Here is a 21,974-nt window from a genome sequence, read left to right on the forward strand (position 1 = left end):
ACAAGGAATTCAGTGCATAGATATAGCCAATTGGGCAATCAAGAAAGAAACTGGGGGCTTGAGGAGTAGTGATAAAAGGAAAAAAACATATAATATGATTTGACTATGAAGTAAACATGAATAGATTCATATAATATAAACACTAATTACTGATTAAATGAAAAACAGTGATATGAATATAGAAAGAGTTGGAGCATGAGAAAGTAAGGATTTTACACCTATATTATAACAGGAAGTTAAGAGATAATGTTTAAAGTTATAAATTATTACATACTTGTATTTATAATATCAGAGAAAATCAGTTAATAGTGTCTGCTTCTGGAGGGCTTTAGCCTTGGGAGAGGTGAGGCAGTGGTTGCTGACTTTCATCTACACTCTATACACTATTTGATTTTTTTAAAAATGTATATATTACTTTGATAATAATAAAAAATCAAATTAAGAAAATATGCTTAGATCAAAATCTTTAATCTTTATGTATCTATTGAATACTTATTTTCTGCCTAAACAGACTCAATCCTAAGCAAAAAGAAGAAAGCCAGAGGCACCATATTACCTGACTTCAAACTATACTATAAGGCTACAGTAATGAAAATAGCATGGTACTGGTATAAACGCAAACACACAGAGTGATGGAACAGAATAGAAAACTTAGAAATAGAACCACACACGTACAACCATTCAATCTTTGACAAAGCCAGCAAAAACAAGCAATGAAGAAAGCACTCCCTATTCAATAAATGGTACTGGGATAACTGGCTAACCAGATGCAGAAGAATGAAACTAGATCCTTACCTTTTACCATATACAAAAATTGACTGAAGATGAATTGAAGATTTAAATATAAGGCCTCAAGCTATAGAAATCCTAGAAGAAAACCTAAGAAATACCCTTCTTGAAATTGGCCCTGGCAAGAAATTTTTGGCTAAGTCCTCAAAAGCAATTGTAACAAAAAACAAAAATTGACAGATGGGATCTAATTAAACTAAAGAGCTTCTGCACAATAAAAGAAATAATCAGCAGAGTAAAGAGACAACCTACAGAATGAGAGAAAATATTCACTAACTATGCATCTGGCAAAGGTCTAATATCCAGAATCTACAAGGAACTTAAATCAACAAGCAAAACCCAAATAATCCCATTAAAAATTGGGCAAAGGACATGAACAGACACTTTTCAAAGAAAGACACAGAAGCAGCCAACAAACATATAAAAAAATGCTCATGATCACTAATCATCAGAGAAATACAAATCAAAACATAATGAGATACCAGTCAGAATGGCTATTATTAAAAAGTCAAAAAACAAAGATGCTAGTGAGATTGTGAAGAAAAGGGAACATTAATACATTGTTGGGAATGTAAAATAGTTCAGCCACTGTGGAAAGCAGTTTGGAGATTTCTCAAAGAACTTGCCACAAAGTACCATTGGACCCAGCAATCCTATTGCTGGGTATATTCCCAAAGGAAGGTAGATCATTAGAGCAAAAAATACATACATTTATGTGTTCATCACCACGCTATTCACAATAGCAAAAAGGCAACCTAGGTGCCTGTTAATGGTGGATTGGATAAAGAAAATGTGATCTACGCAGCCATAAAAAAGAATAAAATCATGTCTTTTGCAGAAACATGGATAGAGATGGAGGCTATAATCCTAAACAAATTAACACATAAACAAAAAAACCAAAATAGCTCATGTTCTCACTTACAAATGGGAGCTAAACATGGAGCACACATGGACATAAACATGGGAATAATGGACACTGTGAACTGCTGAGAGGGAGGGAGGGAGGGGGCATGGGCTGAAAAACTACCTGAGTACTGTGCTCACTACATGGTACAACACGCCTATGTAACAAACCTGCACACACGTCTCCTGTAACTAAAATAAAATTTGAAATTAAAATAAATAAACTATATGAGAGGATTGCATAGGTAATATGCAAATACTATGCCATTTTATATAAGAAATGTGAGCATCCATGGATTTTTGTATGGGGGAGTGGGAGGGATGCAGTGGAGAGTCTCACAACCAATACCTCATGGATACTGAGAGATGACTGTATTTTTAGTGATTCTAATGCAAACATATTTTGAAGTCTTCTTTCATTCAGCCCAACCTCTCCCCTTGGTCTCCATGATATTATCTTTTTCTAGATCTTTCTATTCCCTAAATATATTTTGCAGTTCCTATTTATCGGCCGAATCCTGAGGTGGTGATAAGTCACCACTCCTCAATTCTCATTTTACATATTCTCCCTAGGTAATTCATTTTACACATTTTCCCTGGATGAATCTCAAATCCATATCTTGAGTGAAGACCCCTACCCTGAGCTGCAGATTATTATTTTCAATTGCCAAAAGGGTATCTTTACTTTTGTCCTTGTATTGGTCCTTCCACCTCAAAATACCCAGAATAAAAAAATCATAATCTCCATCTGTTCCTCTCCCTTCCTTTCCTAAGCAGAAAAAGAACCATTCTATCTCTTTTCTTGCTCGATAAATTCAATTGGTGATCAAGTTCCTATGGATTCCATATTTGAATCAATATTTTAGTATGTATCTTCCTTCTGTCCCCACTGCACCATCCATGTAACAGACTTTTCATTGCTGCAGTCTAGCTCAGCTTGTTGGCCTAAGCTAGTTCTCTCTCTTGCAGTGCATCCATTATGAGGTGTCTTTAGAAATAAAGATACAAACATTCGTTCAACTGCTTATAGTAGTATGTAGTTCGCAGAATAATGTTTAGTTTCCACTATGAGACACAGAAAGTCTTTCAAAACTTGCCTGCTGCCTCTTTCATTACCCCAAACTTAGTTGCTTCTTTGGTGTGCTGTACTACTTGCTACTTCCAAACATACCAAACACTTTCACGTTCCCGTGCCTTTGGCCCCAAATCCTTTTTATTCCCTTTTTCTCAGGGCATCAATAGACTGGGATTCCAATCCCAGCTTTGCTTTTCATGAATTGTGTATTTTGAAAAAGATAATTAACATCTCAGTCCATTTCCTACGTTGCCTGTAAAATTGCTTTCTCCCACAGTCATAATGAGCATTCAATGGAGAATACACTGAGGAGTTATAGCATTGCTCCTGAAAATAACTGCTTGCCTTGAATATTTATTTATTTTGTAAATGTACATGCATATACTTTTAAGATTCATTCACATCATAAAATAAGCCCTGCAATCATTCACATCGGCTAGAATCATGTTCTACCATGTACTAGCTTCGGATTCTTGGCCAAACCACTTTACCTCTCTGAGTTCCCATTTCTTTATTTTATAAATCATGTCTATTACAAGAATTCAATTAGATAATAAATGTGAAGCAGGAGTTCCATAAATGGCAACTATTGTGATTATTAATTTGCCTTCTGCTATATATTTTACTAGGACTTGATTTTCTTTTTCTTTTTTTGAGACAAAGTCTCACTCTTGTTGCCCAGGCTGGAGTGCAGTGGTGCAATCTCAGCTAACTGCAATCTCCACCTTCCGGGTTCAAGCGATTCTCCTGCCTCAGCCTCCCGAGTAGCTGGGATTACAGGAGCCCGCCACCATGCCTGGCTAATTTTTGAACTTTTAGTTGAGACGGGGTTTTGCCATGTTGACCAGGCTGGTCTTGAATGCCTGACCTCAGGTGATCTGCCCGCCTCAGCCTCCCAAAGTGCTGGGATTACAGGCATGAGCCACTGCACCCGGCCAGGACTCGATTTTCAAACTCCTTGAGAACAAGGGCTCTTGCATTTGTCTTTGTGTCCCCAGCTTCATGCTTGATAAATACCTTTTTGTATATTCATAAACATCAAACAGAAATTAATGCCTATTTTATAATTTGTCATCGAATTTCCACTGAATTTTCTTCTATGTGGCTTAATATGAAAACTAAAAATTATTTAATACATTCATATTTAGTAGAATCATGACTGATACTATCTCCCTTTTTCCGTTTTATGTTTTATTATTATTTTAAAAAATGCATCACTAATTAAAGGTTAAATTGCCCAAGTCTTGGAAATTGAAGAATATAATAGGAAATCTTTTCTTTTTCAATTTTTAATTTTTGTGGGTACATAGTAGGTATATACATTTATGGGTTACATGAGATATTTTGATACAGGCATGCAATGTGTATCAATTACATCAGGGTAAATGGAGTATCCATCACCTCAAGGATTTATCCTTTGTGTTACAAACAATCCAAATCTTTTAGTTATTTTTAGTTATACTCTTTTTGTTATTTTTAAATGTATAATTAAATTTTTGACTATAGTTACCCTTTTGTGCCAGCAAATACTGGGTCTTATTCATTCATTCCAACTATATTTTGTAATCTTTAACCATCCCCATTTCCCCTCAATCCTCCCTGACCCTTCCCAGCCTCTGGTAACCATCCTTCTACTCCCTATCTATCTGCTTGAGTTCATTTGTTGTAATTTTTAGCTCCCACAAATAAGTGAGAACATGTGATGTTTGTATTTCACTTAACATAATGACTTCCAGTTCCATCCATGTTGTTGCAAATGACTGGATCTCATTCTTCTTTTTTTTTTTAATGGCTAAATAATACTCCATTGTGTATCTGTATCCCATTTTCTTTATCCATTCACCTGTTAATGGACACTTAGGTTGCTTCTAAATCTCGGCTATTGTGAATATTACTGCAATAAATTGTCGATATAGTGATTTCTTTTTAGTGGGTATACATCTAGGAGCAGGAATGCTAGATTGTATGGTAGCTCTATTTTTTTGAGGAAATGTTTTATATTTTAAAACAAAGGGCTGGAATTGGGATACTTTCCTTGATCGGACAAAATAGCAATACTTCAAAAGTAAAAAATTGGAAGCTAAATGAGACTGTTTCCAAAACATTCACTAAAGGTGTAGCAGACTAGGGAAAATCCTCCTTTATTTCTTATTGCCTTAAATATCAAGAAAAGCACTAAAGGATAGAAGCCATGCCACAGGTGTTGTGCGGGGTGGGGGGCGGGGCGTGGGGAGAGCCCAGGGAGGAAGGAGGTTTAAAATAATTCCTTGCCTTGGTGATGCTGGAGAGAGAGAGAGAAAGAGAGAGAGAGAGAGAGTGTGTGTGTGTTGTTACCTGTGTGTATCTCTCTGTGGCAGTGTGTAGGGGGTTCAACTTTTCTCAGTTCCTGCTTCTTCAAGCCTAGAGTTAAATTCTTCATGGCAATGTGAAACAGTCACTTTTTAATATTGGGACCAATTTAATATTGTGAACATAGAAACCATGACGCAAATAGGAAAAAGTTGAAAGAAATTAGATTTAATTGTTAATTAGGTTCCATTGAGTAAGAAGAACACTGTGACAGAAAGTCCTTAAAATCAGAAAATGCTTAGTTCTTAGAACATGGCAGACCTTTAATAATTCCTGAATTTGTAATCACTCAATTAGATTGAGATTTATCTGCAGTCATCCGTGGAAGAGGAGAAAAGTTTCATGCTTAAACAATTACTATAGAAACAATGTAGCAGGGAATAGGTTTTAATATATCTAAACAATAAGTACCAATAGCTATTATGCTAAAATATTATTTTAAAATTTATAATAGCTAATACAGGATAAAGTCTTAAACTTTCAAAATACTTTCGAAGTATATTAAACAAAAAACTAAACATTTAAATTTTTAGCATTGGGAGGTTTTCCAGAATTCCAGTTTAATCAGCTCTCATTGCTCAACCACATGCACATATTATAATTTTTTCATAAAACATAAAAGTAGCCTGGTGTAGAAGCATACTGACACTCACTGTCTTTGGTATTCTGTACCTGTGTTTTCCTTAGACAGGATGTCTGCTCTGCAGCTCTGCAGTGGAAAGACTGTGACTTAGAAGCAGAATACTTAAGTGCAAGTTCACTTTTGAACCTCAAATTATCCTATGACCCTGAGCAAGCCACTGTATTTCTGTTGCCTTATCAGCAAATAAGAAAATGCCCACCTTAACATCCTCATGAGGTGCTTGCGAGGATTAAATAGAATACAGTATGAGCAAGGCCTTTTGGAAAAACCCAAAAATACAACATCTATCTAAAGCATACTAAAATGTTCAGTAAGAGAGCTAAGCCTCTCTTGGACCACAGGCTGCCTGACTGCTTCTCCAGAGACAAATAAGGTGAACGGTTTCTTATATTTTCTTCCAGAAGCATTCTCAATATGCGGGTGTGCTTTTACTCAAACAGGCATGCTGGATAAGCATGGTAGTGGGTCTCGTTCCTGCCTTCACTTAGTCACATATCCTAGAGCTCCATCCTCATCGGCACATAGAGTTATGCCTCTTTCTTTTGTAAAATCAGCTTCATGGTATTTCATAGTATTCTATTCCAGGGTTTTGCTAATTCTTTAAGCAGTCCCCACTCATGGATATTTTAGAATTCTTAACAGTCTTTTGCTGGCTGGGCGCAGTGGCTCATGCCTGTAATCCCAGCACTTTGGGAGGCCAAGGCAGGTGGATCACTAGAGGTCAGGAGATTGAGACCAGCCTGGCCTGGTAGATGGTGGAACCCCATCTCTACTAAAAATACAAAAATTAACCACGCATGGTGGCAGGCGGCTGTAATCCCAGCCACTTGGGAGGCTGAGGCAGGAGAATTGCTTGAATCCAGGAGACAGAGGCTGCAGTGAACTGAGATTGTGCCACTACACTCCAGTCTGGGCGACAGAATAAGACTCTGTCTCAGAAAAGGAAAAAAAAAAAGCCTTTTGCTTCCACAATTTGTGATCCCATCACTGTCTCTCTGTATAAGTCTAGTCTTTTGTAGCACTGATTTTTTTAAACACCAAGAAAACTTAAACACTATTATTATTTCCTTTGTTGAATTCTGTATAAGGCTGGCATATCTTAGGCTCTAGGCACAAAGTTTTAATGTTAAATGTATGCATTTAATAAGATCATTTCTATTAGAACACGGAACTGCAACAGGACCTTCAAGACAGTGTTGTACTTTCACATGCAAGAATAAAGAATCAAAAAGCAAGGTATCCCTCAGTCTTCACGTTTTAAAAAAACAATAACAACAAACACCTGCAGAGGGCTCTCTAGTTCATTAGACATCTCACAAACATTATCTTTTTAGTGTCCCCCATTTAGGGCTTAATAGCATCACAAATTCATAAAATCTTAGAACTAGAAGGGACCTTAAAGTTTTGCTATTTTAATCACTTTTTCCAAATACAAATAATGGCTGAAACTATTTTCAATATCAAAAAGAGTAGATCAAAGAGAATATCAACAAGTTGGATCAAAGGGATAACACATTTTACAATAAGCTTACGTAACCGGAAGTTATGAACAAAACAGCAATGTTGTCAGTAAGCAGGCAGAATAAATGGAGCCAATGGATCTGAACCCTGGACCAACCTGTAGGAGCTGGTGAGCTCGTAATCTAGAATCGCTTTTGTTGTTATCACACCACTCAGTGCATCAATCTGGAATGCTTCTTCTTGGTTGCCAGACAGAATAGAATACTCAATCAGGCCGTTCAAACCACTGTCCAGGTCGGTAGCAAAAACCTGTGAGGAATCGACTGTTTCATTAGATAAGATTTATTCTGCAATATGGGTTCAGTCTGTTTTTCAGAGACATGCATTAAGAAAGAATCACAGCTTGTCAAACATATTTTAAAAACAATGATTAAATGAAATACCAACAGACAACTGAAGCTTACATTTAACTTTATGATAAACTGAGTGATGTGGGAAATTCTTCATCCAAAGAATTTTCAAATAGCTCTCAGTAGACATGGTACATGTTTTTGAGGTATAATTTTGTGCAATGAGAAGAAATATTTTTAAAAACATCTAAGTTGCTTGAATAGGAGAGTTCCAATAGTGTATATGAATTCATGCTAGCACAAGTAATGGAAAAAATGTTATGGGAAATCTCCACATAGTGATAATTTTTTTTCATTTGCTCTTTTTTTTCTGCTTAAAGAATTACCTATAAAATTGGCCAGGTGTGAATTTTTTTATATTGTACTTAAAGTTTTATTTTATTTTATTTTTGAGATAGAGTCTGGCTCTGTCACCCAGGGTGGAGTGCAGTGATGTGATTCATGGTTCACTGCAGCCTCAGCCTGCTGGGCTTAAGTGATCCTCCCACTTTAGCCTCCCAAGTAGCATGCACCACCATGCCCAGCGAATTTTTGTATTTTTTGGTAGAGATGGGGTTTTCCCATTTTGCCCAGGCTGGTCTTGAACTCCTGGGCTCAAGTGATCCACCTGCATCGGCCTCCCAAAGTGCTGGGATAACAGGTGTGAGCCACTGTGGCTGGCCCTAAAGTTTCATTTTAAAGGGATCATTAAACAAGTGAAACAAAACCTAGATTTAGTGCTAAGAAGTGTAGATCCTGATCATGTATTTGATGAGTTATCAAAGTTGTGTTGAGGATAAAACAGAAGTTTTACATCATTCTCTATCATTTTGCAATAAACTTTAATCACTAAACCAATTATGTTAGTGGATTCGATATCTTGATTAAGAACAAGTTGACAAATTAATTAATTACTTTTTACTTGTTTATATCTTCTATGCCCCTGAGCCTTAGTCTTAGCTCATGTCCCCTGTCATCTCTCTCCTGGGCTACTATACTGATGAATGTCCTAGTGGGTTTTCATTCTAATTTCCTACCATCTCAATTTATCCTTCACTTTGCTGCCAGAGTTCTCAGGGGACCCTGAGTGACCCAGGTGCAGTATCCAGGAGCTCATCAGACGGGACAGCTCTTGGGACCGAAAGGCTGCAATATGCAGTTTCCTTTGGGATCACCAAGAAAAGAAACCAGTCTGCATCAAAGTCCACTATATCCCTTGGAGCCATACATTTAAAAGTGCTACAGAAGCACTTTGGGAGGCCAAGGCGGGTGGATTACGAGGTTAAGAGATCAAGACCATCCTGGCCAACATGGTGAAACCCCATCTCCACTAAAAATACAAAAATTAGCTGGGCATGGTGGCAATACGCCCGTAGTCCCAGCTACTCAGGAGGCTGAGGCAGGAGAATTGCTTGTACCTGGGAGGCAGAGGTTGCAGTGAGCCGAGATCGCGCCCCCACACTCCAGCCTGGCGACAGAGCGAGACTTCGTCTCAAAAAATAAAAAGTGCTACAGAGAGTATCTCTGGGTGGTCTATCAGCTATGGTTCTAGGGTACTGGCACATCTTAAGTAGTGCTAACCCAACCGGGGAGAGATGTATCAGAAAGACAGTGCCCAGTGAATACAAGAGCCTGAGTGGCTCTAGAGAATGTAAAGCACAGCTTCTTTGAGTTGTTGTCATCAAGATGAATTGGCTGTAATTTGTCTCTGTCTTGGTGTCCCTTCACTGAAGATTCAAATTTCAGGGAGAGAAAGTCTGTGTGACTGAGAGAAGCAAGGCAGTTCACCACACCTTTGGCGGGATGGGAGTGGGAGGCAGGTCAATATCTTGATGACAATCCCCCCAGGACTGCATCTACAGAGGGTCAGACCCTCAAAGGAAGTTTGTGGGGCTGTAACCAAAGGAGGGCATTGAGCAGTGTGGGGGCAAAAACCAGGAAGCAACCACCACAATTGGTATGAGCTCCAGAAAATTTCTAATTTTCTGAACAGGACACAGCAGAATGGTAGTGCTAGCTTCCTGGGAACTCAGTGATTGAAAAATGGAAAGAACAAAGTTCATTCTATCTGTCCCTGACTCAGCCTTCTACAAGTCTGCCATAATTTGAAGCGCCGGTGGGTCAGGCTCTCTCATTCAGTGCACCTGGGCTTTATATGGGTCTTTGCCTTCACTTATTTCACACTGAGCAATTTAGCTCCACCCTAGTTAGCATTTGGGACAGAGAAGTGAAACGATGCAGGGCCCCAGTGTGGGGATCCTCTTGTGACAAGGTGGCCTTGGAGGCATCTGCCATCCCCACTGATCAGCCTCACTGGGCAGGGATGATAAAGACTGGAAAAGTGAATGTTCTTTCTTCTGAAACATCTCAGTCATGGCTGAAACCAGGGTAAAGACATCACATCTGGAACAGGTTAGTGACTAGAGCAATCAGGCTGCTATAAAACAAAATACACCTGCAGTCATAGCCTAGGGGATCCCAGATATCCTGGATGGGGTGTAGGGGCACAGAGCTAAAACTCCAAGGCAGCTGAGACTCTATTGGTCTTGTTTTCACCAACAGCATGGATATGTGCATCAGAAACTGGAATTGCAGTAAAAGAAAGGCTTTTTTTTTTTTTTTTTTTGAGATTGAGTTTTGCTCTTATTGCCCAGGCTGGAGTGCAATGGTGTGATCTCAGCTCACTGTAACCTCTGCCTTCCAGGTTCAAGCAATTCTCCTGCCTCAGCCTCCCAAGTAGCTGGGACTACAGGTGCCCACCACCACACCAGGCTAGTTTTATATTTTTAGTAGAGATGGGGTTTCACCATGTTGGTCAGACTAGTCTCGAACTCCTGACCTCAGGTGATCCACCTGCCTTGGCCTCCCAAAGTGCTGGGATTACAGTTGTGAGCCACTGTGGGGTCTTTTTATATAATGAGGTGAAGGTGTCTGCACAGTAAAGAACTGTTGCAGGTTTTGTCCAGAAAATATGCTAGCATGCCATGTAAACGCCTTACCCCACCTAGCCCAGAGAAAAAGGGGTGTAATAAGCATGAAGTGCTGACCACAGCCATGACATTCCAGGGGCCAAAAGGAATGACCCTCCCTGTGGCTAACTTTGCCTGGAAGTTGGATTTATACTGATTTCCTTTCCAAAGTCACGGGAGGTTAGAGATCTCCTAATGCCCAGCTTCCTGACTACAAAAACTCAATTCAATAGTGGAGGGAAAGATGAAACAAGCACTTGTCCTGAGGCAGGTGGAGAAAGTATCAAGGATGGGTGGGTTTTACAGCATGAACAAAATTTCCCTGTGAATGGATGCTTCTCCAGGACTTGGGGCCTTTTACTGAGATGGGGCTAGTCCTGAAAGCAGATCCGTCCACTGTTCACCTTGAAGACTTAGTGTAAATATCATTATTCTATGAAGTCTTACACTTTTCCTTCAGGAGGAGGCTGTGTCTCCTCTTTTCACTCATTACACTAAATGCATACTTCTATTGTATTAATAAATGCATACTTCTAGTGCTCAACAGTACTTCTAGAGAAAGCAGATGTCAGTAACTGAGCACTGAATAAATAAAGAGGAAGAGAGTGCAAGAATTTCAGATTTTCTTTAACCTAAGGTTTCATCCCATCTATAAAATGTACATGGCCTGGAAAGACTGTTGGACCACAGGGCTTAGAAATTTTTATGTACATTGACTTGTAATAATTCTCTCTCTCTCTCTCACACAGACACACACACACACACACACAAATATATTTCTGTTACCTGTATGACATGAGCATTGTAGAGTTGGCTTTCAGACACTGATGCTTGGTAAACGCTTTGTTCAAAGCATGGTGAATTATCATTCTCATCCTGTATCAAGACTGCTACTTTGCAATAGGCTCTATGCCCACTACTTTCAGCTAAAACGATGAGTTGTACCTCATTTCTGACTTCAAAATCAAGAAACTTGGGTTCTTTCACAGTGAGTTGTCCTATTTTTATTTCCAAGGAGAAAAAAAAGAAAATGATGTTGTAGTTATTTTTTTATTTTTTATTTTATTTATTTATTTAGTTTTGAGACAGAGTCTCGCACTGTCGCCCAAGCTGGAGTGCAGTGGTGAAATCTCGGCTCACTGCAACCTACGCCTCCCGGGTTCAAGCGATTCGCCTGCCTCAGCCTCCTGAGTAGTTGGAGTTACAGGCACCCGCCACCATGCCCAGCCAATTTTTTGTATTTTTAGTAGAGACGGGGTTTCACCATGTTGGCCAGTCTGGTCTCGAACTCCTGACCTCGTGATTCACCCGCCTTGGCCTCTGAAAGTGCTCGGATTATAGGTGTGAGCCACAGCACCTGGCCATAGTTATTCTTAAAATGACTCAAAGCATCTTTGCCTCATGTGCTCACAGCTCACCTGTCCCGCAAAAGCCTCCCATTGGCGGGCCTCCTTTCCCCACCAACCCGGGTCATTGTGAAAAGATTTGGGATCTTGCGGATGTTTGCAGGTTCAAATATGTAGAGAGAAAGAAACTATGAAATACCAAGACCTGGGAGCTATCTCTCTCCATATTTACCCCCTGGCCATGTCTGGAAAGTCTATCTATCTTTCAAATTTAGCTTCACTCCAGCCCCATTACTGCTGCCTTCCTTCAAGCCACCAGCACTTCCCACCTTGTCCCCTGCATTAGCCACAAAACTGCTCTCTCCCTAATCCAGTTTTCATTCTGAATTTAATAAAAAAAAAAGATGCTGTCATTGTTCTGCATGAAACCCTTCCATGATCATAATATGCATCTGCTTCTTGAATGCTTATTAAAGAGTCATCACGCATGCGGTTCCATCAGCCTGGAATGGCTCCCACAGCGATTCTTCCTCAGGGATTTTTCCAGATCAACATCCCTGTACCATCACCTCCCCAAAGTCTCTTACAAAGCCTCTGCATTTCCCAGCAGCTTCATCATTGCTTTGTTCACCTTCATCTGTTTTTGTCCTATTATTCCTCTTGTTTATAAGCTCCATACACCATCTCTTACGTACCATCATATCTCCAGTGCCTGGCTCAGGGTCTGGCCTCCAGAAGGCACACAGTAATACTTTTATGCCCTCATATAAAAGGCAGATCCAGGTTAGGGAAGCAGATTTTTGAGGGTGATGCCATACTCTAGTTTCCCCCACCCCCAGCAAATTAAGAAACTTACTCCTTTAACATAATTTCCTTGTCTAGATTTTACTGTTTTTTCCTCCACTTTACAATAAAATTTCCAACTCAATGTATTATTTTTATTTACTTGGCTTTCACTGTCAGCAAGTCCATCAAATAGAGAGTTGCTGAATGAACACTAATTTGGAGTTAGAGAAACCTGAAACCAGGCATAAATCTGAGGCCTAGAAATTTAATTTAGGTCAATTACCTGGCTCCACCACCTCCTAACTTTGTGACCTGGATAAGTTATGCGGTTGACGTAAAGCTGAGTCTCCTTTTCTATATAAAATGGGATGTTAACAATGAATTCAAAGAGTGGCTGTGAGGAGCAAGTGACATAATGCATATTTGGAATGTCTCTTTGTAGTAACATGTAGATTCCACGATGTGTTACTCGTGTTTGTCTGCCCCTCATCATCACATATGGATTTAATATCTCTGTGAACTCTGAATTTAGAAAGAGAATATTTAATAGACATCAACTACTTGAAGTTCGATCCTCTTGTGAAAGAATCTGTACTGGAACTATGTTCCGGAACTATGGGCTGGGAGCTGCAGTTTTTATTGCTCTATCTGAATCAGCTTCCCCAGATAACCTAGTCCAAGAAGCTTTAGGTCATCTGGCACCTACTTGAATTCTAGTGGGAGGCATATCCTGTTCAAATATTCTATCTTTGTTATTGGGTGTTTTGGGGGAGATTTTGTAGCTTATATTCTGTTAGGAAAAAAAAAAACAATATATATTAACTCACTATACTACCAAATTTAAAATTTCATAAACTCAGTATCATTTTTTGATATCAAATTTAGTTATCAATTTAGTACTAGAACCAAATTACTTCACAAACCATAGTCTGTTGTGACCAACACCCCTGGCAGAAAATTTAGAGTAGCTCTAACTTTGGGCAGCTGGAGAATAATTAAGATGCTTTTTGATATGCTGGTGATGAAACTAGGTGGTCTTCAGAAACCTCCCTGAAACAAAGGCTGATTCCCACACCCCGAAATGTCACCAGAGCCCGAGTCTGAGGTGGGTCCACAGCTCTCACCCAGATCTCTTGTCTCCACCAAACAGAGCACTTGCCTGGCTATCATGTTCTGTTACTGTTTGTAAAGGAAAAATAGAATAGAAATGCAACACTAAATTTCCCATGTCACTGAGTAGAAAGTGTGCCAATTATAGTGCAGATCAAAGTTGATTTTTAATAAAAGGCTTGTGTTTAGGCTTTGATAATTGGAATTTTGCACTTGGAATGGATCGACGGTTCTAATGCTTTCCTTGCATGGTTTTTATTTTTAGGGTAATAACTGGCATATGCTGTGAAAGTCGTGCAAGTAGAAAAGACAATAACCAGTCTGTGGGATGATTCAAGGCTGCTAGATCCACATTTTTCCTTGGATAATACATGTGTAGTTTTCACAAAGACATCAAGCGTGTACTGTCATCAGTGAGAGCAAAGTACTACTGGACTCTGTCTAATGGTATACGCAGAAACTAACACCTTCCTTAGAGTAAGAAGCCTCACGAATACTAACTTCATGTTCTTGCTTATATGTTAATGTGCCAGTTATGGAATAACTTGAGAAAAAAATGGTAGTAACATTTTCTTCTAAAAAATACATACATTATGTAGCTTTTGACAAAGTTATGAAATACACATCCAAATGAGATTAAGATTCATCAAATGCTACATGCTTGATAACATAATCAGGTTACTTCCATCAGTTATATACTGTGTACATGCATTTGTACAAACCAAAGCAGAATGTGATAAATATTTATGTTATTCAGTAGCTTTCAAACCCTCTCCTACTTAAACAATGTCTTTGAAACATTGAAAGTTTGATCAGTTTTGTTTTGCGCCACTCTAATAAATACTAAAATGAATGCTGCCATCTGTTATTTACATACAAAACCTTAGTCAAGCTCTAAAATTGCTGCTGATTTAGACAGTGAGAAATACATGTTTTTACACTAAAGTGGCATGAAGTTTAAATACAGAGTCAACTTGGTTTGTGACGATGGAACAGAGGGTAAACTGGCACAAATTGACAGAAAACAGAGTTCTCATCAGAGATCTGTCTAATGACAACTTATTAAACTAATTACTAATAAAATGGTTTTCTCACACTTCTTTTATTCTTAAGTTACTATAATCTTAGAGATAAATATTATTGATTTATTATACATATCAGTCTCACATTTTAAGTGGTGTATGTTTAAAATACATACATTCAGAAAACCTATACAATTAGATACAATTTTAATGATAATTTGTCAAAGGTAGCATAAAAGATGCATTTAATATCATAATTAAAGTTTTAAAAAAGCTTTCTTGACAGCAGTATGATAAACTATATACTTGACCAATCTTCATGATAAAAACAACTAAAATGCATGATAAATTATATATATAATACATATATATGCATAGACATATATGTGTATGTATTACAATGCATTATTGAGTTGGTACAGTTGTAAGAATTCTACAGAGGACAAAACAGAAATGAAGACAGAAATCCTGAGAGGTTAGTAAGTACTAACAGCTCATTTTTCTTCCAAAGATTTCTACCACAACCTTCTATCTTACTATTCATTTCTGATAGTTGCATGGAGTGTGGAAAATAAGGTGAGAACCCACAAAAGGTGAAGGGGCTAATAGGAAAAACTAGCATAAAGCTGGAAACCTAAAGGCTGCATATATTCCAAATCCGTGGCCATTATTGAAAAAAAAAAAGAAAACTGAAACCGAAGCAGAATTAGCAATGTGGACATAACTGAAATTTGCTGAAGTGTTTCAAATTGTGTAGATATTAAAGAACAAACTCATGAATACAATCCACAGATGGAATGCAGCATCAAAGTCACCCATATGATCACAGAAGGATTACGATCTGCAGCAACGGTGATGAGTTAAAAAGAAAGAGACTACAACTTCTAATTACAATGTTCTTCCAAAAGGTTTTGGCCAAAAAACCACCAGAAGCTTGACTTTTTTTTTTTTAACCTTGATGTTGATTGAAAGGGAGAAAAAAAATCTTCCGTATTAGTTTAAGCCTGAATTTATGGTAGCTATACTATCATAGTTATACATATTTAAAACTCTTAGGAATTAAATTTAAACTGGCTTCTCCCTGGTGATTCTCCAGGTGAATTGCAGAAAAGGAAGCAAATCCTCTTTTAAGGGCATAAATTCAACTGAGGCTTCAAAGAATCGTCAAAGAGCTTTCAAGGATAATGAGTAGCTCATAGTCTACAAGCACTGAAGTCATAGAGAAGCAAGGCACCATAAATGACAGCAAGCAAACCCATAGACAACAGAACCAAACATCAAAGACTTCAGATGCAGGAATTGTTGGACACAGAATTATTATATATGTTTAAATACATTAAAAACCCTTGGAAATATGAGCAAGGAACAAGAGGCTATTTTTCAAAAGACAAAGAGTTGAAAAAGAATTCAACAGAACTACTGGAAATTAAAAATACAATTCCTCAGAATGAAGAGAAAGACAGATGAAAAATATAAAAAAGAGATGTAGCAGAGAATCACATAGCCCAACATTTGTCTAATTGGAGTTCCAAGAAAAGATACAAATGAACGGCGTTTAGATCAACAGCTGGCTTCTTAATGCGACAATGGGATGCCAGAAGCCAGTAGAATAATATCTTAATATGATGAGATAAAATAACTGTGAATCTAGAATTACAAGACCAGCAAAAGTATTTTAAAAGCATGGATTAAATAACTACATTTTTTAACTACCTAAATCTGAGAGAGCTTACTCTACAAACCCTCACTAAAGGAGATAGTTCAAGCAGAGAAAAAGTAATACTAGAAGAAAGGCTGAGATGTAAGAAAGAATGGTTAGCAGAGACATCAACAAGGATGCAGCTAAATCAACTGAAAAATACTAATAATGCCTAATTTGAAAGCACCAAAATTGTGGTCACAAAAGCATGTAAATTCAAATAGGAGCACTTCGAGATCAATAATTGCAAATCTCTTGTATTACTCAGGAAGAGAATATTGATTAATGTTGGACTTTATATATGTTAAAATAACGAGGCTAGCCACTGAAATAAGAAAAATAACTATATAACTTCAGACAGGGGAAAGTGGTCATTTTCAGATATGATTTTATGTGTCAAATATACAGAAAAATGTCAGTCTCTAGTTTGCAAATTTGCCAGACAAAAAATCAAAAGACAAAAATCATTTTCAAATACATACACCAGCACCGTCAGGAAAAGCATTTTTTTTTTTCATTTACCATAGCGAGAAAAAGTATAATGTACTTAGGAGAAACCTAACAAGAGACATACAAGCCTGTACATTTCATTCTTTGCTATTTCTCTTTAACATGTAATGGTTTATGCACTGTAAGTCATAGTAAAAATGTTGAGCAAAGGAATAAAGTCATAGAAGAGTACGTAGCATGATTCTATTATCATACTTAAGTCAAGGTAAAAGTAAATGACATATTGTTTAGAAATTCAAATGCAGTAGAAAAATTATAACCAAAAATGTCAGCAATCAGTTGGGTGCAGTGGCTCATGCCTATAATCCCAGAGCTTCAGGAGGCCAAGGCAAGGAGATTGCTCGAGTTCAGGAGTTTGAGGCCAGCCTGGGCAACAAAGTGAGAACCTGTCTTTCTTTACGAGAAAAAAAGAAGCCAGTGATCAATACAAATTCAAGTTACTAATTATCTCTGGGACAAAAAAAGAGAGACATAAAGTGATGTGTATGTTAATTGGCTCAATTTAGATATTCCGCAATGTACACATATTTCTGAACAACAAAAAAAAAGAAAGGAAAAAAGAGATATAAAAAGGAAGGGGCACACAGAGGCTTTCAAAAATTCGAAAATTCTAGTACAGTAGTTCCCCCTTCCCTGTGGGGGATATATTCTGAGACCCCCAGTGAATGTTTGAAACTGTGGATGGTACAAAACCCTATATATACTATGCTTTTTTCTATATATGCATACCTATGATGAAGTTTAATTTGTAAATTAGGCACAGTAAGAAATTAACGACTAATAAAATTGAACAATTATACTGTAGTAAAAGTTACGTGAATGTGGTCTCTCTTGCAAAACATCGTATTGTACTGTATTCATCCTTCTTCTTGTGATGATGTGAGATGACAAAATGCCCACATGATAAGGTAAAGTGAGGTAAATGACATGGGCACTGTGACATAGCAGTAGGCTACTACTGAACGTCTGATGGTATGTCAGGAGAAGGATCATCATCTGCTTCAAGTGGTCCTGGATCAACGAGCCACGATGATGTCGATGGTTGGATGTCAAGAGCAGATGATGTTGATGGTTGGGAGTACTTGAGAGTTGCAGTGTTTTTTTTTGTTGTTTGTTTGTTTTTCCAAAACCTTTTGGAAATCATTGTAATAAAAGCTTTGCCTGTAATCCCAGAACTTTGGGAGGGTGAAGCGGGCGGATCATGAGGACAGGAGATCGAGACCATCCTGGCTAATACAGTGAAACCCCGTCTCTACAAAAATTACAAAAAATTACCTGGGTGTGGTGGCGCATGCCTGTAGTCCTAGCTACTTGGGAGGCTGATGCAGGAGAATCGCTTGAACCCAGGAGGTGGAGGTGGCAGAGAACCGAGATCATGCCACTGCACTTCAGCCTGGGCAACAGAGCAAGGCTCCGTCTCAAAAAAAAAAAAAAAAGAAACCTTGTCAGTTTTTAATCAAAATGTTGGTACAGAGGTTATAATCCTGTGATCATATGGGTGACTTCAATGCTGCACTTTATCTGAGGATTGTATTCCATAATTTTGTCTTTTCATATCTGTGTGATTGGAAACACTTGAGCAAATTTCAGTAATGTCTACATTGTTCGTTCTGCTTTAGTTTCTTCTTTGTCTTCCCTTTCTCTGTAGATGACTCAAAAATTTCTTCCTCATTTATTAACAATTCTCATTGGCCTTCAATATGTTCTTCTACTTCTTCATCAAGCATGTCGGCAAACCATTCTCCACCAACTTGTCTTGCTGTGTGAATTACTTTCCTAACTTTTCCATCAATCCCCAGGAAGCCATTAAAATCATTCATGACTTCACTCTAGAAGTTCTTCCAGCAGGCATTTACAGTTTCTGGTTTTAATTCATGTATGGCAGCTTTGATGAATGTTACTGCGTCAGCAACAGTGAATGATTTCCAGCATTACATTACATCCAGATTATGATCTGCATCAATCAATTAGTGGCTGATCAAATACCAGGCAGGTGTGTGACCCTGATAAACCAAATGATGCCTGCTCAAGGGGCTGAAGCAATGAGGTTTTATTTGGAGGTAAAAATACAACCTCAACATTTTCATTTTCATAGCAAGATGGCCAGGTGCATTGTCTAATATTAACAGAACTTTGAATTCCAACCTTTCCTCATCCAAGTATTTTTTTTTTAACTCCTGGAATGAAGCACTGGTGGAACCATTCCATAAACAAGATGTGTGTCACCCATGCTTTATTATTATGTTGCCAGAGGCAGATAATTTTTTGTTTCAGAGAGCATGTGGGTTCTTCACTTTGTATACTACACTTGATTTTATCATATGTCCTGCAGTGTTGCCACATAGTACCAGAGTTCATCTGTCCCTCCATGTTTTATGCCCTGGTGCTTCCTTTGTACATTTATGAATGTAGGTTCCATTGGGCATCTTCTTCCCGAAAAGCCTAGCTTTACGGCAATTAGAGATTTGCTTTAGATGGTTTCCTTTCTCCTTATTCAACATTTTCAGAAATGCGGCAGCACCTTCTTTGTTGGCAGATGCAGCCTCTCCAGTAGTTTTTGTATTTTTCAGTCCAAACCTATTTCCAAATCTGTGTAACCATCTCTTACTTGCAGTAAATGGCTTATGGTCACTCGTTTCAGGGGATTCCTTGCTGAAGCCTTCATAGAGGGCTCAATGCTTTCTGTTGCAACATGTTACTGTCAAATTGAACACGTTTTTCGATTCAAGTCTTCCACCCCCAAATTTAATGCCTTTTCCATTCTTAACTAAGCATTTGCCATGCCCTGTGGCCATGACTTTTGCATCATGAGGTGCCATAGCAAAACTAGCACAAATTTTTTTTTCTTTCTTCACAATTTCACAAGTAGAATATTCATTCTTACTGCAGATCTTAGCAACCTCAGCATACAATCTTTTCTCTTTTCTTATTAAATTGAGAACTTTCACCTTTCACTTCCCCCGCTACAAAAAAATAACACTTTACCACTTCTCTTTGGCATATCTAAATTGCCAGAATCCAGAATACTACACTCGTGCTTTGGGGCCATTATTAAGTTACATAAGAGTGACATGAATATAAGTACTGCAATATGTGACAGTGAAACTGAGAATTGAGACAGCTACTGACTAATAGACAGGGAGCATGTACAGTGTGGAGACCCTGGACAAAAGGAGGATTTACTTCTGTGTGGGACAGAGTAGGATGATGTGAGATTTCATCACACTACTCAGAATAGTGAGAAATTTAAAACATATGAATTGTTTATTTCTGGAGCTTCCCATTTAACATTTTTGGGCCATGGTTGACCACAGGTAACTAAGCCTGGAGAGAAAGAAACTAAGGATAAGGGGGGGACTACCTTAATGTCTATTTCCAGAGATGGGTGGCATGTGTATGGGTTTTTATTTTACTATTGTCCATTAAACAGTCTTACATGTTTCAACATACCATCTGGCAGATATTTCACAATAAAATTTTAAAACTCAATGTAAATAAGTTATCTAATCAAAAAATAAAGATGTTCCTGTGAATGACCTCTTTGGACTAACCCTAGGAAGATTTTATCTGCATTTTAATGATGGACTGTAGAAGAAATAAGACCAGGTCTGGGCCACGTTAGGAGTGCAGTGGCAGAGGGTCTGGATAGCCTGGGAAAATATGCCAGCTCTGCTACTCTTCTTTGTTCCTAAGCATTTTAATCTGGGCTGCTTTCCCAGAACCCTCAGACACCTGGACTGCAAGAAAATTAAGACTTGGTGATGTTCACAAATGATCCTTTGGTGAACAGGTTTCCTATACTACCCTTTAATGCAACAATGGGATGAAGAGATGAAGACTTCTAGCAGGCTACCTCAGAAAGGTTGCTGACCAAAGGCTGTATGGACCAAAAAGTCATAACACCACCCTGGATGAAAGGACATTTACCTAAGGAATTACCCTCTCTCAATTCTTCCCAGGTGCATGTAGTATAGATTAAATAAGGTGGTTGTATGGCAACAGAGACATTATTAGAAACATTCTTCTTGAAGTTTGACAACAAAGCAGTAGATGTGTATCTACTACAGAGTTGTTAGTGAAAAAAGGTATGTTTGAAATAATCAATTGGTATTCATTTTAAACAGTAATGGTCTTACTGAAGCTAAGCTTAATACATGCTGTGTTTGGAAGTAATTTCTTTACCACTGTGTAGAAACCTTCGCAGCTGTTCTCTTTTTTGTTGTTGTATTGTTGACATTCAGTAGCAAATTACAAGAATCTCTGATGAAAATTCCTTACAGCTAGACGTGTTCTTATTTTTGAATTCAGACTCAGTGTCAATGATCTCACTACTCTATCTCCAATTTTCCCAAATACACGGGTAAATTGTAAGTGGAAGCTAATTTATCTTCAAAAGTTTGAAGGGCAGGATAGACACTGTCTAGTTTGGAAATATTAAGAATATAATTCTTAGTGAATATAAATAAATAGTTTTTGATTTCCCATAATTTTTCATAGGCTAGCTTAAAAAATTCTTTCTTGCGCTGCTGGGGAGGCTGAGGCAGGAGAATGGCGTGAACCTGGGAGGCGGAGTTTGCAGTGAGCCGAGATTGCGCCACTGCACTCCAGCCTGGGTGACAGAGCAAGACTCTGTCTCAAAAAAAAAAAAGAAAAGAAAGAAAGAAATGGTACATTAGGCTGTTCTTGCACAGCTCTAAAGAAATACCTGGGGCCATGTGCAGTGGCTCATGCCTGTAATCCCAGCACTTTGGGAGGCCGAGGCGGGCAGATCACGAGGTCAATAGATGGAGACCGAAGGCACCCAAGACTGTGTGGTAGATAGAGCTCCCTCTCCCCTCTCCCCTCTCCCCCCCTCCCCTTTCCCCTCTCCCCTCTTTCCACGGTCTCCCTCTGATGCCGAGCCGAAGCTGGACGGTACTGCTG

At 38.4% G+C, this 21,974-nt stretch overlaps 1 protein-coding gene and 1 long non-coding RNA gene across 2 annotated transcripts in view; one reads left to right on the top strand and one right to left on the bottom strand.

The window, feature by feature from the left end:
• Window positions 1-18,961, top strand: part of LOC134730293 (uncharacterized) — a 462,039-nt gene extending 443,078 nt beyond the window's left edge. The window contains exon 12 of the long non-coding RNA XR_010112048.1: window positions 14,086-18,961. This is a non-coding gene — a long non-coding RNA (uncharacterized LOC134730293). The remainder of the gene's footprint in view (window positions 1-14,085) is intronic.
• Window positions 1-21,974, bottom strand: part of DCHS2 (dachsous cadherin-related 2) — a 271,974-nt gene that overhangs the window by 24,881 nt on the left and 225,119 nt on the right. The window contains exons 15-16 of the mRNA XM_024928710.4: window positions 11,365-11,576; window positions 7,378-7,529 (exon numbers count right to left, since the gene is read on the bottom strand). Of these exons, the coding sequence (XP_024784478.4) occupies window positions 7,378-7,529; window positions 11,365-11,576 (364 nt within the window). The remainder of the gene's footprint in view (window positions 1-7,377; window positions 7,530-11,364; window positions 11,577-21,974) is intronic.

The sequence above is a fragment of the Pan paniscus genome, chromosome 3 (genome assembly GCF_029289425.2).
Source record: "Pan paniscus chromosome 3, NHGRI_mPanPan1-v2.0_pri, whole genome shotgun sequence".
Taxonomy (NCBI): Eukaryota; Metazoa; Chordata; class Mammalia; order Primates; family Hominidae; genus Pan; species Pan paniscus.